Below are 18,392 nucleotides of genomic sequence, written 5' to 3' on the forward strand. Positions count from 1 at the left end.
AAGGCTCTTGAGTTCACTGAGAGCAATGAGTGCTGGTTTCCCTAAGTAATTACTACAGGTCGTGTTTTGTAGACAGACCTCTCCAGCCAAGAACTTTGGAGTGCATCTCAGATTAACAACACAGCAAAAATACTTAAATATTACATTTTTTTCCTGTACACGTCCTCCCTTTACAAGTTTTTTATTTGTTTAGAGAATTGCTGTAAGCACAGTTATGCTTCACTTTCAGATATTGAACTGTACGTAGCTGCCTTAGTAATTAAATTCTTCCTGTTCTGGTGGGACCATGTTAGATACAAGGTGCTGCTTCTTGTGAGAAACTTAAGAAATGAAAGGGGGTCTGAAATGTGAGCCTCTCTTTTCTCTCCTTAAGAGGCAGCAAGTTGCTCCGCTCCATCAGAGGAATACTATGATCATCTTGTGATAAATCTCTTATTGTATTTCTTGGTGTTTGGATGTACTTACTCGAGGCTGGAAAGATGCTTTTCTGCTTCTGCTGGGGCGTTCCAGTGCTGTTTCCAGTGCTGACAAAAAAGGAGAACGGAAGTGTTAGGCTGTGTTTTGTTCCCTATTTCTGTCTTCTTATAATTCACTTATATAATTGTGGCAATTCAACCCCTGGAATCCATACATACCTCAGCCCATCATCTCAAAAACCTCTTCTTGATGAAGCAGGGAAAGGTGACTGAAAAAACTCTCTGAACCCGTACAAGTCCAAGGAACTATTGTACGTATTTGAAAACAGGACTCCATCAAATTTTGATTTTTTTATGCCATGAATAGAAATTTTAAGACTTCGTGGATAGGCTGCCTTTCATATTACTCACATGATTTTTTCCTCAAATGCAGAATACCACTACCACAATATCAAGTATTCTATATAATTTCAGGATTTAGACAATTGCAAAATATTTTTAAATACATTATGTCTCATGCAGACCTTTTGAATGAACTGTTACATGGTCCCCAGGGACTAATCCTTAGTATAAAAAAAAAAAAAGCTTTCTCTTAGTAATCCTTTTATTTACAGAGTCTTTTTAGAAGACTATTTGATTGTGATTTTTCTTTAGTATCTTTGTGTGTTTTTTCGTCGCACCCAGTTTTCTATAACCCAAAACAGGATCTGCAAAGCAACCCATTGAGGTATGGGTGTACAGTTGATAAAGAAATAATTATTTTTAAACTAGTGTTTATTTCATTTTCCTCATTTTTTTACTTTGTTTTTGTGTATATTTTCTAATGTACATAATATATTAGTACAGTAATACGTGTATGCAGTTTCTAAATACATACACGTGGGGGAGAGCACATTCTCAGAAAAAGTCCAGAGACCGGTGTTGTAGCTAAATGTGGTTGCACTTCTGTCCTTTGTAGTCTGATCTTTGGTAGCTGGGAGAGAGAGAACACAATAGTGTACTTTCCAATACTGTTATGAGATGAAACTGGTATCTAGAAAGTCAACATACAATAATGCTCAAACCTTTACTCATCCATCCATTTGATGGTATCATAGTATTCTGATAAAAGTGGGAATGTTTCACTGCTTCGTGTTGCAGAAGATATTTACATGGTAATTAAAGTAGTTTCTCCTCTTCATGAGGTAGGAAATGTATGTGAAATTGTAGGATTCGGTGTTGATTTTCATTAATCTATTCCAAAAAACTCTCCACATCAGCTATTGTAGGTGTGAAGAAGTGTGTGGCTGTTCTTTCAACTTAATTTGGCTATGTACAATGGTTCTGTTGGTATACCTCCTCGATTTTCATCTCAGTCTTCTGCTGGTGTCCTAATCTTCATACGTGCACCTACCTTCAGAGGAGTTGTGCCAGGCCATGTAACTTCTGTGACAAATGGGTACTTGGGAATGGCTGTGCTTAACAAAGCAGATGTCTGCTCCGTTCTAGGTACAGAGTTAAGTATCTAGATCTAAATCTCCTGAGTTCACCACACCTTGTTCACTGTGTTAGATACCTTGCAGTCTTCAAATCGTACCTTAGTGATGAGGACTCAAACTCAGCTATTTGGTAAAAGGTTTCAACACAAGAGGGCTTAATACATATGTTGAGAAGTTGAAAACGTGGAATCGAAGCTAGCTGTTAAATTTTGAAAGGTATCAGTAAAGACTTATTGTAATTAATTCTTTATTCATATTTTCACAGATTCTGGGCCAAAATCAGAGTTTTGTTTAAGGCAAACTCGAACAGATGATGCGATTTTAATCTAGTGTGACTTGCCTGCATGTATTTGCAAGTGCTCAAAGGGAATTCACATTTGATTATTTGCACCATAGTGCACTGCATAAAATATTCATGGAAGTGTCACTTTTCCATAGGTGGCACTCCAGGGCAAAGACAGGGACTTTGGGAAACTTTGCATTTTTAAAGTAATAAGTATGAAATGCAAGTTGAAAAAAACATATGCTATTTGGAACTGGTGTCCTGCAGCAACTGACAAGTCACTTTTAGACCAGCAAAAAATGATAATACCTGTATTGATTTTGACAGGGGTTCAGAGTTTGCTAGCTAGGGTTACTGTAAGAAGTTTCTCCAAATCAAAAGAGGGTGAACAATTAAAAAGCATGAAATATACCGTAAAACTGTATGCTCTCATTGTTAAGCTCCAGTGACGATGTTACTGGATCCAGTAAGATCAGGTATCGTTGTCTTCAGATGCTTCTCTACAGTAGCAATACATGTGTAAATTGATCCAAAACGTGTAAAAGTTGTAATGTAGCTTCACTGGGGCTTGGGAGACTCTACCCTTTCTCTGATTTCCTGTTTGAGTCTGATGCGTTAATACAGAAAGTTAACACAGACCCGTTTGTTTATGAAAATGTTGCTTGCTTTGAACAAACCTAGAAAGAAATCTTGAAAGCTTGCCTTATTAATGTTGGGAACAAAGCTAAGAATGTTGATTTTGTGTCTTGAAAGTCATTATATTCATTACGCTAAATTCCAGGTCTTTTTTATGCACAATAATATGGACCTTCTAATATATAGCTTTAAAAGATGTTTTGCAAATACAATATAGAAAATAGCTGTGTACTAGCAATTTCCAAGCTAATGAAGACTTTCTTGGTTTTGATAGTGCATCATGCAACAGGAAATTTAGTAACTCAATTTCAAGCTTCACAGTTAGGAACTTTATTAACACCTCAGATAAAAATGCATTTTTTTACATGGTAGTTTCAAGAAACGAAACTGAAGAGACAAATCTGTTTTTGAAAAGCAACATTTGTTTTTATGTGTTTCTCAAATTTTCATTTTTCTGCAATGCTTAGCTTTACCAATTCTGTTTTGATAGGTATCTTTGAGATCCTCAAAGTGATGCATGAGTTGGGGGTGGAAATCGATGCAGAAACATACACTGGCTATGTTCTTAAAAATTTTCCTGATTGCAAAACCGCCTGTGCCCAGCTGAAGGTGAGTTTACATTTAAAATTCATAAAAATGATCATTGCAACACTTGTTTTTCTGTGAGAGATTTGGATACTAGTAGTACTCTAAACGTGAATGTGTATGATCAAGTCTGTTTAATATATTGAGAATACTTTTGAAGCAGTTGTTACATGGGTGATTTGTTTTATAATGTCTTTCTCCTGCTGTGTTTTCTTTTTGTTTCAGAGTTAATGAAAATATTTTCCTTGAGTTTTACTAGCTTGCTGTTCCTACAAGTCATAATAAATAAATGAATTACATTCTTTGTTTTTATCAGTAATGTTTTTTTTTCCAGTGCTGTTTTTAATGAAGAATTCAGAATTGCAGATTAAAACAATTGTACTGTTCTAGCATATCTAGCTAGCCATGTAGATGTCTGGAGAGCACTTTTCTAGGTTCTCAACAGCTACTGATACAAGAATGACAAGGTCCTTTGGGAAGGAAGAGTTTAAAATACCAAGTATCAGAAAGTTTTATTGTATGTACTTAAAATGTTTTTTATTGTTTTTGCTGTAGGAAAATAACTGCCTTTTTGAAACTGTTGGACTCTGTGTAGCACAAATTAGACATGAAGCAGCACATGGAAGACTGAATAATGTTCTTTCTCTGTGTAAGTGTATTTCACGTTGCATGTTAGTATATTCTCAGTGGTAGTGCTGATAGGTTGGTTGTAGGTGAAGGGATTTATGTGCACAAAGAAGTGTGGGAAATTTGTGCAAGGCTTTTGTTATGTGAGGTTCTCTACGACAAGATGTCAGACTTGAAACCACTAGTTCTGGACAACATAGTGTGGTTAAATTGATTTTTAGGATTGAGACTGGCCATAACATGACATATATGATATTTAGCAAAGCTGTGTTTGTGATATGGTTGTGAACCCCACATATTCTAGGAGTGCTTAAGGAAGCAATAGGCATGGACAACAACTGTTAAGGCTTTGGTGCAGGGATTGTTCTTGTTTTCTGTTTGTGGCATCAACTACAATGGGATGCTAGTTTAATAGCACTGCTCAGAAGTACTGCAGAATAATTTATGAATGAATCAGCTTTAAATAACTCAATGCCATTGACGTTAACCTGAGTCTGGAAGTTGGGTAGGAATTTGACAGGGTAATTAGGTCATGAAGTTATTTGCCTACTATACTGAGTCCGTAATAAAACCCCTTAATCTTGGACTAAATCTGATACAAAAAGTTCTCTTTTTAAACAACAGTTTTGTTTGTGTAAGACTGAGGGAAAAGCTAAGGCAGTCACTGACTTATTTAGCTAATACTAAAAGATAGTATGCTGTGACCCTGCAAAGCTGTGCTACGGCTTGGAAAGAAACGTTAACTGTAAGCTTGTACTAAATCAGAGTAGTCCTGTGTTAATCTGAAGATGGAAAAAGTTACAGTAAAAAGCAGTTTTTAATACTAAACTGGAAAACAGAGTCTGTATAAAGGCTTAAATCACTATTTTTGTATTTCAGTATATAATGCAAGTGAGTGAAAAGGAGAAAATGAAATGAGTAGGTATTAGTGATTTATTAATTGTTGTAATGAAGATTTATCAATTAAGTGAATCTTTTAAGGTTCACCTTACATTCTGCCATTACTGTTGTTAGTTCTCATTACAACAGAAATCTTAACCATGAAAAAGTAGTACTTGAAACAGCCGTGAATTCTTTTTTTGAAAGGCTAGTTATTTATTAGCAATAATTTTTTTTTCTGAAAAGTGGAGTAGGATTTGGTAGGTTTTTGCTTACATGAAAAATTATAGCCCCCCATCTCTCCACACTCATTTTGGTTAAGTAAACTAGTTGCTTTTCATTGTGTTTAAAGGCACAAACGTGTTTGTACGTGGTATAAGATAAATATATGTGATCCGGCACATACGTAACGTGCTGCATTTTGTTTTACTGTCATGAAATTATTCTCACATAGTGAATTGCTTAGCTGTTGTCTGTGGCTTGAATTCAAATTTTGTAGTGGTGTTTCTTTTTACAAAGCCTAGCGTTAATAATTCATAAAATCATACGAAATTTCTTTTTGAACTTGAGCTTTAAAGGAAAGTACTCCGGTAAATAGTTTACCAAGCTGAAATGAATGCTAGTAAATCTAATTAGCACCTAGGAAATGATAAGGCAAAGATATTAAACAGCTGATTTTTTTTTTTTTTTTTGGATTGGCTTCTTCTGCAATATTACAAAGAGGGAAAAATAGATGCAGTATGGAAAACAGTTCAAGATTGTCTCATCAATGTAGTTAGGGGAGGTGAAGGCTGGGTATGAGTGCTGGTTGCTATCTAGGTGTATTGATTCAGCTTCTCATACCTTATAATGTATAGATTTCTGCTCCTGACAAGATGAAAACTAAGAAGCATCAGCTGAGGAATCTGGGCGCATAAGGCGGCGTACATGAGAGCTGCTTTTCCCCTTTATCATGCCATTCCATTCCACTTCATTGTCAGCCTCTTGATTTTCTCAGACTTGTTTGTTGCTAAGGAAACCAGGTTGCCGATTGTCAGCAGCAGCTGAGCATACTAAGATGCTTTCTGCTCGTCTTTTTATGAGCAAAAAGTTTCATAAACCAGCGGAGGAGGGTTTGTATTGAGGGTTGCTTGAAAACCAACTTCACCTGAGATTTTCCGACTAAAATAAACATTTAATCATTTAAAACTTAGTTTTCTAAACGCCTGCGCTTAGACTAAGGTGTAGTTTTTGTATGTTGTTCCTGCCTTTTATTTTGCTGCTTCGCGCAGAGCTGGTGTTTTTATTTTGGTTCTCCTCTACCACCTACCTACTGTATTACAGCCCTTGCTGATGGGACCCAGTGCATTCAGGTTTTCAGAGGGTTTAGGTGTGTTGTGATAGTGAAGTCAAATTAAGATAGCTCCATACAGGACTTAAATTCACCTACTACTGTTGTTTTTTCTGGTTTTTTTTGTTTGTTTGTTTTTCCCAGCTGTACTATGACACTGGAATGAGAAACAGTAATTTTAGAGAAGGTAGAATTATTCCCAATATCTAGCAAAGAAAAAGTCTAAAGATGAGGATACAGGTATAACAGTAAATGACCTCTCAGATCATTTAAGTTAAAATTATTTTAGTTACCTTTGTGTTCATCCAATGTTGTAACAATTCTACATGTTAATGTTTACAGCTCATGGTTATTCATAGGTGTGTCTTTTTCTCCCCTTACATGTAATTTAATTTAGTGGATAGTGCTTTAGATAGAACTACTTCTTGCTTCTTGTCAGGCAGTTTACACCAGCAGAAAGAAATGTTTACAGTCTCGTGGTAAAAAGCAGTAGGATTTACATTAAGTCTATTTTAAAGCAGGTATTCAGTTTGAAACATCTCGGTAAACTGTTTGCCTGTGGTGTATTTTTTTTTGGTTGTTGTTTCAGTACTAATGACTCAAGTTTTCCTGGTTAGAGTTGTATTTTGTCTTTTGCTTTTTGCAACAGGGTATTTGGTCTTGTTACTGTTTTGCAGGGTTGCTTATTTCTATTGCTAATTTGTAATAAATAAATATATGTACATAAACTGGCCTTAAAGGTAGTGAAGAGGCAAAAATCTCTTGGAATATTTAATCTCTTTGGAAAGGAAGCAGACGTAGAGCTGATAAAAGTCAGGACTTTTTCAAATAGCATGGTATTTGAAATTTTGATTTTTACAAATGTTTGTCAGTATTTACTAAATAAACAAAATAGTCCATCTACTCAGTCCCCATTTATGTGACCAACTGACTTGCTGGTGTTCAGGGTTTTCTTGGAATGACTATTTAGAAACATTGCTTTCGTTTACAGTGTCTTCAGCAAGCACACCTTCTGTTGATTTTAACCAGTTTAGAAACAGCCTAATTAGGGGATTCAAAAGGTAAGATTGTTTTGTGAATATCCCTTTTTTTTCCCCTTTCTTTTGCCTTGTTGAGCACAAGTCCGTGCAGTTTTCCCTCCCTTCCTGTCCCTAACTCGATGTTTGAGAATTTTAAAGTAGGGTTCCAGCTGTGGCAGATCTGAGGAATCTGATTTTTCTCTGCACTCCCTGGTTTCCTTACCCCTGCTTTATCTGAGCATACTGCTATTATTGTTTGTTATCTGATATTTGACAGCATATAAACTCTTACAGGTAGGAAATATTTGGAATTTTATCTTTACTTTTTATGTTGCTAAACTGTTGTGCTAATATGATTTCCCTACAGATCGTTGTTAACCATTAGAGTAGACAGGTACTTAATGAGAACAAAATACCAAGAGAAGCTGGGCATACTCCACTACACCTGATAGCTTCGTTGTGCTACATTGCCACGACTTCATATTCAGACCTGTTTGGTCCCATTTTGAAAAGAGGGCTTTATGCTACTTGAAGGGTTGACATAAGCTTGTGGAAATACATGTGAATTAACAAGTACTTGTATCATCCTCTTTTTGCTCCAATCAAACATTTAGGACCGAGTTTTTTTCTGTAGCTTTACACCACAGGAGTCACTTAACATTACTTAGGACCAGAGTCTGAAAGCTGGTTTTATTGACTTGAGTAATTTACCAAAATTTCTTAATGGCTGTGATGTGACTATGTTTAGGTTGGGTATTACTAAAACACAGTGGATGAATATAGCCAAAATAACTACCTTGTAAATAGCAAGTTCTGTCCAGCTGATCATGTTCTGCCAAGGGAAAAGGAGGAGGAAAAAAAAAATCAGTGTTAAATCTGGGCTTGTTAACCTGGCACTAGATAACCTTGACTTCAAAAGGATAAGTGCAATAATATTTTAGATAATATTTAGATGATGTATTTTCAGCCCCAGAATCATCTGTTTCAGATGTTTAAATTGTTACTTTAGTTAATACATATTTTTTGTCTGCAACTACAGAGAAATAATCAGTTAAAGTAGGGCTTGCCCTAGAAAACAAGCCACACCAATGTTCCTATGCACCACCAAGGAATGCTGGCATGAAATAGCCTGCTACATGAGAGTAGTGCAGGTGGTCAGAATGCAACTTGCAGCAAATTGAAAGCATTATCAGCTTGTATCGTAAAAATTAGCTGCTGAAGATTCATACTCGGTGTAAGCAAAATAGTTATACTCCTAAGCAGTGGAACAGTTTCTCCTGTTGTGATTTAAAGAGTTATTGAACATTTGGGCTCAAAACTCAGAATTCTGGGGCAAACGAAATATTTTTTAACTTGCTTCAGCTGACTGTTGTTCTCTCTCCTTGCCACTTCTAACTGCAGCATTTATTAGTTTCTTGTTTGTTCTTATTGTAACCTGGCTTCAGGAGCTATATATGAGGTTGGCTGTACCTGAATTTTACCTTTTTATAGTTCCTGAAAGCATGCCCAATTGATGTTTCCTTCTCTGTTTTAAACTTAATAGCGAGAACAGCCTAAGAATGAAGCTTGAACATATGGTAGGAGAGAAGAGAATATTGGTTATCACCATACATTTTTTAAAAACCTGAACTCAGGAGAATTTGATGACAAAATGCTGGTCACAAATGTTCAAAGGAGCAGAGTTTAGGACTGGCACAGGGTGTGGACACATAAGGGACACACGAACAATGCCTGCAGCATACTAGCTGATGGATTTCTGTTGAAGCTGCTCTTTCCTAGTTATTGCTTCAAAGTATTCCTGTTCTATCTACCTGAACTACCATTACTATTTCAGAGTCAAGTACTTTGGGAAATTGATGCGTTTGATATCTGCAGTTCATTGTCATGCTGTCAGTGGTGGAGTGAGTTCACTCAGGAAAGCTCAACTAACCTCACAAATAGCATTTTTTCCTCTTTGTGGACCTGTGCTCCACTCATTTTCAAATACCTGTGGCAGTAGCACAAAAAGAATAAATGGTTCCTAGGCTTGAACCTCCTAAGTAAAATAGAATCCTAAACTTCTGTAAATGCTTTGAAGTTCCACTATAGCTGTTCAGACTGACATCTTATTTTCTCCTTAAAAGAATTATAGGAAGATAAAGTAAGGTCAAAAGCTTTTGATTTTTGTTTTCTTAGCCTTGTCTAGATTAATGCCGCTTTATAGTTGTTGAGATGTTACAGCTTTTAGATAGAACTCAGATGTCCTGTAAATAACAGGAATATGTCAGTTTTTTTTGTACTTGAGTGAACTGGTTAACATTTGGTCTTGGGTTGTAACCTGATGATGTGCAGAAGTGCTCTCCATTCAGTTCTATAGAACATCAACAGAAAAAGGAGAATGGTTTCATGTTGAGTTTGTGCTTAATATGTTACCTATTTATCTTACTCCAATAAACAGCTTAAGTCAGATATTTGATTAATTTATTCTTTGTTACAAATGCATTTAGAGGTACCTGTAGTTGTCCATCTATATTAAAAAATTAATTTTAATGCACAGAAGTACTCATTTTTATTCTAAATTTTACATGTGTTTTTCTATGTTGTACAAATTCTTTGCTTGAAGCTTATTTTCTCAAAATATTAGACTGCAGAATAACATGAAAAATGTGCAATTAGAACATGTTAAAATATTAGATTAAAAATAAAATTAAATACATTATTTTTAGTTACCTATTAGGAGTGCTGCATTATTTTAGGATGTTTACTAGAAACAGAGTTTAGTATAATGAAAAGTACAAAACTTATTCTGTACCACATAGGTTTAAACAATATGTTGGAATTACTGAGTTTTAATAATTTGCTTTAAATACCAAGATCCACAGTGTTAATATAGTTTGTGCGTTTTAAAAAAACACATGAGACCAGAGTAAAATCATTTTGTTCCTATTAATTTTTTATCCTTTGCTGCCCTCTTCAGCTCAAATGATGTACAGCTTTGGAGCAAGGTAAGTGGATATAGTGATGCTGTAAATAAAATCAATTTCTCTGCATACTTACGATAAGTTGATGTAAATCTGAATTCTGAGCCTGGTAATTGTAGAACTCATTAATTAGAGCAAGACATTTGTCAGTAGCAGATTATACAACTATATGAAATTTGGATTTCATATTTGATAAGTGCAGTTGTAAAAATCAAATGTGTATCTTTATTCTGATTTGTAGATCAGTGCGATTAGAGATGAAGGTAGTACACAGTTGTAGCTTTGTATACAAAGCTAGCCATGGTTTTCCTGACACTCCTAAAAATCCTTTTCTTTCTTTCCTTCCCTAAACTTTCTTCCTATCCCCACACCAGTGCACATAAAATAATAAGGCATGATTAGATTTTTCACGTTTCTGTCATTTTACTTAAAATATTGAAGGCAAAGACAGATAAAGTCACTTGAATGAAATCAAGTGAAAATTGGTTGATCATGCCCTCTCCAGTATAGGCTACCTTAGAAAGGTGCCCCATATAACTTGATTAATAAATCTTATAGGGACCTAGAACAGAGGAGATGTTGGCAAATGCTGACTGGTTACCAAATTTGGGAAGGGACTTGCTGCTTTCTGTCTTCTATTTAATTACTGTACTTGCTGATTAATATAAGCCTGTATGTGGCTTGCAGTATATTCAGATTTTTGGGGAAAAAAAAAAAAAGAAATTGCAGTTTGGAAAGTTGCTGTTTAATGATATGTATAAATAAATTATAGTCATGAGGTTCAGGGTGGTTTTTTTACCTACCACCTTCTGTTGTGTGAAGGTCATGGTCAGTGGATGTTGTCGTCCTCTGCATCTATCTTTCTTCCTTGTGTGTGGAGAGGGAAGGGGAAAAAATAAAAAGGAAAGAAAAAAGGGGATCAGTTTCATTACTTCCTTTATGAAATTAAACTTGAAGGACAGTTGAGGGCTAAAATAATGGTGGTCTGCATGTAAAGCTGTACCTACAGCTACTTCTGCTATTCTCCACAGTGGAGAAAAGGTGTATTTTATCATCTTTACTAAATTTATGAGTTAAATGTAGGTGTTAGCATTTCTTATTTTACAAAGGTTAACTGGAAAAACAAGTAGTTATTTATTAAAAATAATACCATGCTTTTTTTTCTGCAGTCCATTATTTTCAGTGTTCTCTGAAATTTGATTGAGAAGGAGAATTGTGTTACCATGACTTTATTAGTTTTTTATTAGTTGTGGGTTCTTCAGTGCATTGGTTCCTCACAGGGAGGATAAGGGCAAAAGGGCAGAAGCCCACTGTAGTTTAACCATTCACAGAATCTAGGCTGTTGGTAGAACGAGAAGTGATGGTTTCATTGCGCTTTTGGTGCTTTCTGGATTTATTTATTCATTTTCATTAACAATTAGGTGAGGATTCATTTTGTTCTGTCATTACTTAAAATACAGCTCTCTGACATCGAGAATCCGTCTCCCTCCTAGTTCTCTCAGATTGCATTCTATTGTCACATCAGATACAGCAAAATTCTTGAAATAGTTAAAAACTGTGATTTTAAATATAGATGATACAAATTGCTTAAGAACAGTCAAATGGATTTTTAAAACAATGTGGTTTAGGTGAAAGTATTTGTGGGTAGGATGTGGGGGGCTTGGGGTAAATGCTTCTTTTCCTCTGAAGTAAAATCCACGTGTTCTTTCAATTTGTATGAGACTAATGGAATACATGCTAAATTTAGTCAAAGTATAAAGAACGCAATTAATTTTTATGGATGTATATGTTGTCATTCAAAACTGCATTTATTTAGAAGGGCTATACTAGTTATCTTAAATCTAACAGAGCATGTTAAATCATGTTCCTCCGTTTTCTTCATGCATTTGCTTCTTTCAGAATTAAAAAAAAAAAAAAAAAAAGCTTTACGGGCCAATTTCATCCTTTCAGTAAATTGGAACATAATTGTAGCATCTCCAGGAGCGACATCAGTTAATATTTGCTTTAGGCTATGTCTTACGATAGTTAACTTTCTGTAGAATGATACACAAACATACTAGAAAATCTGTCTTACTGCCATATCTCAGAAAGCATTTCAGTTTGCAATATATATTTTTAAGAAAAACCTATTATTTACCCAAAAAACACACACACCAAAATAAGCCCACCTTCCTTGTATGTTTTTTTTTTTAAGAGAATTACTATGATGTGGTAAAGAATAATACTTAACAGCGAGATGCTTTATTATTTTGAGAATTCAATTTCAGGTACTATTTGTCCTTGCTTCTTTTGGCTGCAATGTACGATTATTCTGTCTTACCAGATAACAGAACTGTTGTACAAGGATGAACGTTATTGCCTGACGCCTCCAGGACCAACTGGTAGAGTTTCAATTTCTATGATTGTAACTTATCCACAAATCCGTTCTTCTGTGTAATGATGGGTTTGAGGGATTACAACAGTAAACACTGATTGCTTCTTTTTGAAAGTGAAATTTGAAAACATGTGGGGTAAAATCCTGATTCTAATAATCACAGCATATTTTTGAGATACATTAGATCTTTTCCTTTTTAGAATTATAAACAAATCTTGCTGATAACGATTTATTTTTCTAATTTTATTGACCAAAATACAGATATAGAATGAGCACAGTATCAGTGTTTAAATACTTTGAGAGAAAATAAAAGCCATCTTTCAGTCTAGTTTTACCTTTAGTGGTTTTGTGCAGTACAATGGTACTTAACATCGCAAATCTTCTACTTTGAAGTATACTTTTTTCATACATGAATAATCTGTATTAAAAAAAATAATAATAAAAAATCCTCCTGCTGGGGGAGGTTTACGGGGAAAGCTAACCATTTGAGAAGAAAATTAACTAATACTATTCCAATTCTTGAGTACAGGTCCCCATATATTTTTTTACTTTTATAGATAAAAGCCTTAGCACCATTTGATAAAATCTGTTAATCTTGGTTTTCATTGGTTAATAGGCAGCTCCTTCAGTACTAGTTATGTAATGGTTAAAGCATCTTCTATGCCTTCATATCAATATTACAATACTTAATGTAGCTTGGTAATGGAATGTAATGGGTAAAATGTACAGAAAAAATATGCAAAGTGGTAGAAATCAGTTTTTTCTTTTGAGCAGTGACAAAATATTTGTGGCAACTATTTGGGGTGGCGGGCAGGAAAGGGGGGGAAGGCCTTGGGCAGTACCACTTCTGTCACACAGCAGTGGAAAAAATAGATTGAAGTAAGATTCTGTACTGAAAAGCTGTCACTGGGTCTGAAAATAATTAATATTCCTTTCACTCACCAGTTAGATATGTGCTCCCAAACCACATAATCTCTATGCCTCAGTGATCATTGTTGCCATTTCAGAGCCTCTCATCAGGGTGACATCTCACACCAAAATGATTTCTTATAAATTAATCTTGATAACATGACAGTCTCGGTAATTTTAGTGGAATGCTTTCTCTTGTTTTTTTCCACAGAAGCTGTTGGCTATTTTCTTTATCACTTGATTGACAGCATGAGTGACTCAGAGGTACAGGCCAAGGAGGAGCGTTTGAGACAATACTTCCATCAGCTGAAGAAGATGGTACCATTTCATTTTTTGCTACATAATGCCTGTCCTGCCTGACATGTATCTATTAGATTTGAAATTGCTGCTTTTAAGTACAACCAGACCACTTCTCAATGACATGCAAGAGCTGGAGACTTGAATTACGTCTGAGATAATTTCTGTTAGACAAATTTCAGTTTGGTTGTGTTTCAAAACTCATATAATTTTTTCCCCACCTCTTGCTACAGAATATAGTTATCCCTACAAACCTCTGCAGCGGCATTTGCAGACTACTGGACTCCTCTCAAGTACCTGAATTAATTAAGGTCTGTGGTTCTATGACAATTACTTTGAAGCTAAAAAATAGAGTATGTGTACTCTGTGTGTAAATATTCTCCTTGGCAAAATAAATACCTTAATGCTATGATTTATATGTAAGCCTTTTAGCCTTTCTGTGATTTTTCACTAACTGTTGAAATTATTTTCATTCTCATGTATGATAGCTTAGAGGGATACATTTAGTATTCCTTCAAGTCAGTGAAATAATGCTGCAGAATACAGGGTTTTTAAATTGCAATTATGTAATAAACTCTACAACATTTTTAGCATCATATGGTTACTTATGGATGGATTTTTTTATTTTATTTTTCTGAATTAGTGATATCTTTGTTTTACTGCATTTTAGGATGTAAGGTCACTGTCTCCTAAAAAACCCGTGTCTACAGACAGCATTCCAGAAGTAAGTAAATTCACCAATGGCTATGCTTGTTCATACCAGAATAATAATAATAATGTTTGGATACGGGTTTTGGATGAAGTATAATCACTCGCTTTCAGGTCATGCAAGTATATTGACATTATTAAAATACACCGCTTGAAGTTCAGAGGTTACTTTCCAGAGTAGGAATAAAGGCTGTCCAGATTTTCCTATAGACCTGATGCTTGACCCCAGAGCTGGCTGAAGTTTCATGCCTCAGTTTCCCTGTCTGGTAAAATATATGTGCTTTGAAAGTTCTAGTTAACAGTGGTGGTGTGAGGGGTGTGAGGCTTAATTCATGCTTGTAAATTACAGCAGTCCTCTTGAGTGGCAGGAACCATATAAATCCATACTGTCTGTGATGCTGGAATGTCAAGTTTTTACATCCCTGATCTGAGCAGAACAGAGATGGAAAAGAAATAGGCTTCTGTTACCTACTTCCTGAACATAAGAACAGAGTACAAGGAAAAACAGTAGTGTTGACCTTTGTAGTTATGCTACTTAATGCTTTTTTTTTTTTACTGTATTCTGACTCAGATCTTCAATTAATATGTACTACTTAAACAGATAAAAGCATCTTAAATGATTAAAATTTTTCTTATACTATGGAAGGAGAGGATTATTTTGTCTGTCTTTCATTAAAGTGATCCGACAAGTTGTTCGGGGAAGGCTGTTTTTGAAATTGACATTCTTTCTGTTACCTCCATTTAGAGTGCTAAATCTGACGTGTCTGCTTTGGAGAAGAAACTAGAAAAGCGAAAAGCTGAAAACCAGCCTATTACAGATGTCTTGAAACAACTCATACATGCTCTTTGTGAAGAAGAGGTATCTTAAGCAATGCAGAGATAATTGGAAACACATAGCTATATTTTTAAAGGGACATAAATGACTGTATTATGGAAAGACAATAGTTAAGCAAAGACAAGTGCAGTGCTTGAGGTTTCATGGTTTGATGCTTATAAATCAAACATAAGTGCAAAAAGCAATTAAATCAAAAGGTTAACTAATTTCAGCAACACCTTGAATGGCATGTTTTGGGGTTGCTGAAGTTTGTTTACAATAATCTGCAAAGTGAATGATAGTAACAGCTGTGATAGGTTTATCATACATGCCAAATGTCCTTTCAAGCCATGGCTCCGGTCTCTTATATCTAGATTGTCAAGCAACTGATACATGCACTAGTCATTTGCAATTCAAATATTACTAGGTTGTTAATGCAGGGATTGAAATTCCATTTTCCTGCAGGAGGAAAGCTCTTCTGAGATAAAGGGTCTCTTGCCTTCATTCGGCAGGCGTCCAGCTGTAGTTTACATTCATTTAGTGTGTGTCTGTAATTTGTGGGGGTATCACCACACTTTTATTCAGTTTCTTGTTCAGTATGATCCTGCCTATAAAGCTGTATATGTAGGAACAGTAACAGTCATGCAGATGATAACACAGTATTCACTGCTGCTAAGGACATAGTTCAGAAAGAGTGATTCTCAGCTGTCTGTTTCTATGATTTTGCATATGAAACAAAAGCAAACACCATTATAAGTTTAAAGTGGTCAAATGTATGAATAGGGATGTATAAAAAAAAAAAGCTTTCTATGGGATTATTAAGTATATTCTTATTCTTTAGGAAGTGGTTTTATTGTTTGTTTGGCAGTACACTAGGTGAAAAATTGTTACGAATTCCAAATAAATAAAAACCATATTAGAACTTGGATTAATAATGTCTGTGTGGATTTAAAAAAAGAAAAGCCTTATTTAAAGCATGGTAGCAATGTTAACTAGAAAATTGACTTGGAAACCTACGCTGAAATTAACCTATATAGTGATTTAGAAAGATACTAATTTCTGCAAAATAATCTTTACTCTGAAATTTTTCTAAAGTATTACAGCTATGTTTTCAAAATAAGATCTTCTGCTATTAAAAGCACTAAAGCAGTCGAATAACCGCACACGGAACATATAAGATTCATAATGTCATATTGACTTTTCCTCTAGTTCACATCTTTGCTTTGTTCCTTTTTTAGAATATGCAAAAAGCCCTTGAAGTGAAAGCCAAATACGAACCGGACATGGTTGTCGGTGGCTATGCAGCCTTAATAAATTTGTGCTGTCGACATGATAATGTAGAAGATGCAATGAACCTGAAAGAAAAAGTGTAAGTACACCGGCACTGAAACATGTCACAGAGATTTATGCTGATACACAGACCTTGTTGAATTAAGTAGGTTGAATATTAACCCCCTCATCCATTTTTAATTAGTTTTCCCCCACCAATGTATGTGCATTTAAAACAGGGGTGTGGTTTTTTGAAACTATTTTTTCTATAATTGAACATCAGAAACAGCTACTTTGTATGGACAATAACTTTTTTTAAATTGCAAATTGTTGTATAGGATCTGTTTTGTTGTTATTTTAAGCATAAGTAGTGTATGAATTGAAGTTAGGCTTAAATTAAGTAGAAAAAAAAATACCTGTATTCTGTGTTAAAAAAGCAACTAGAATGCTTTTAGAATACATTGTACCTATATTGTCTTCAGGATAACAGTGCTGCTTAGTGGCATTGTATTTTAGGATTTACAACAGGCATTCTACTTTAATTTTTTATTTCCAGAGCTATGTATTTTATCTATGAAAATTACCTCCTGGCTAAAACATGTTATGCCTGGCTTATCCCAGAGCAAATTCTTTCAGCTCATCCTTTTATTTGCCCCTTTCCTTCTTCCCCTCTTCCCCTTGAAAACCTCCCTACAGTCCAGTGCTACAGGGGAGAAAACAAGTTGTGTTACTTTGACATTCTCTCTGTCTCTCATATGCATTCATGAAGTGTTTGCTTTGGTTTTACAGTAGGTTAATAGGCAGGTGCTCATTACACTTTGCTAATGTTTGAAACTGAGAAATAATTGAGCTGTAAATACCAAGAAATTCACCACTCTGCAAACACTAATGTATTGATTTTAGCCGCACTAACATTCTCCCACAATCCCCATAGTGAGATTGTATGAAGTAAAATAGAGTCTTCTAGTGGAGCTTCACTGCAGTAGCATGGTTTTACTGATCTGCCTTGAGTATAGCATAAAATTGCTATGAGGCAACTCTTCAAATTGTTGCAAAACCAGAGGAGGAATTGGTTTTTAAAATTCCAGGAAAGAGAAAATAAATACATAGAAGTAACTTTAAAATAGTAGATTTTCACTTGTTACTGTAGGCGAATAGCTTCACATTCTTTCCTTTATAGAAAACAGTACAGCACTACCCCAGATGTGAGGACTGAGTTTTCTTTCCAGGCTTATGGGAAACAGTTTTTTCCTTTCCAAAAACTACCAAATAATTAATAAGGACGTTTGTCTCTTTAAAACTAGGTAGTTTAGTTTTCTGTTGGTGGGAAGCTGCAGATTTTTCTTTTAACACTTAGAACTTTTACCTCTTAATGCTGTTCTTTTGGTACATAGTTTTCTGTTTTTTTTAATTAATTAATTTTTAATTAATCTGTATTTATAAAATATAAATGTCTGATACAATTTTTATTCTTTTAATTCCTAGCTTCCCTAGGAACTCACCTGTTGCTCTTGACACTGGAAAGTACATAGCACTGGTAGAAGTCTTAGGAAAGCATGGTAGACTAGAAGGTAATCCTTTGGCTTTTATTCTGTGTTTCTGCTATATAATAAAGGTATCTTGCTTCAAGAATAAAAATGTGAGTTGATATTAATGGTATATCATGTCCTGAAAAGTGCTTGAACATTTTGCATACAAATTTGCATGTGAATTCAACCAGAGATGCTTGGACAGTGCAGGCCATTAGTTTTAATGGATTGGCAAGCTTGTCATTTACATTTGCACAGCTCAGTGCTTTTTGCATTTCT

At 35.0% G+C, this 18,392-nt stretch overlaps 1 protein-coding gene across 2 annotated transcripts in view; it reads left to right on the forward strand.

The window, feature by feature from the left end:
* LRPPRC (leucine rich pentatricopeptide repeat containing) overlaps nt 1–18,392 on the forward strand; it is a 90,648-nt gene that overhangs the window by 20,681 nt on the left and 51,575 nt on the right. For both annotated transcript variants that reach the window (XM_068676693.1, XM_068676694.1), the window contains exons 12-22: nt 3,304–3,422; nt 3,954–4,047; nt 7,226–7,295; nt 10,210–10,237; nt 12,537–12,594; nt 13,708–13,814; nt 14,027–14,104; nt 14,464–14,517; nt 15,247–15,360; nt 16,554–16,684; nt 18,070–18,155. In XM_068676693.1, the coding sequence (XP_068532794.1) occupies nt 3,304–3,422; nt 3,954–4,047; nt 7,226–7,295; nt 10,210–10,237; nt 12,537–12,594; nt 13,708–13,814; nt 14,027–14,104; nt 14,464–14,517; nt 15,247–15,360; nt 16,554–16,684; nt 18,070–18,155 (939 nt within the window). The remainder of the gene's footprint in view (nt 1–3,303; nt 3,423–3,953; nt 4,048–7,225; nt 7,296–10,209; nt 10,238–12,536; nt 12,595–13,707; nt 13,815–14,026; nt 14,105–14,463; nt 14,518–15,246; nt 15,361–16,553; nt 16,685–18,069; nt 18,156–18,392) is intronic.

Source organism: Anas acuta, chromosome 3 (genome assembly GCF_963932015.1).
Source record: "Anas acuta chromosome 3, bAnaAcu1.1, whole genome shotgun sequence".
Lineage (NCBI taxonomy): Eukaryota > Metazoa > Chordata > Aves > Anseriformes > Anatidae > Anas > Anas acuta.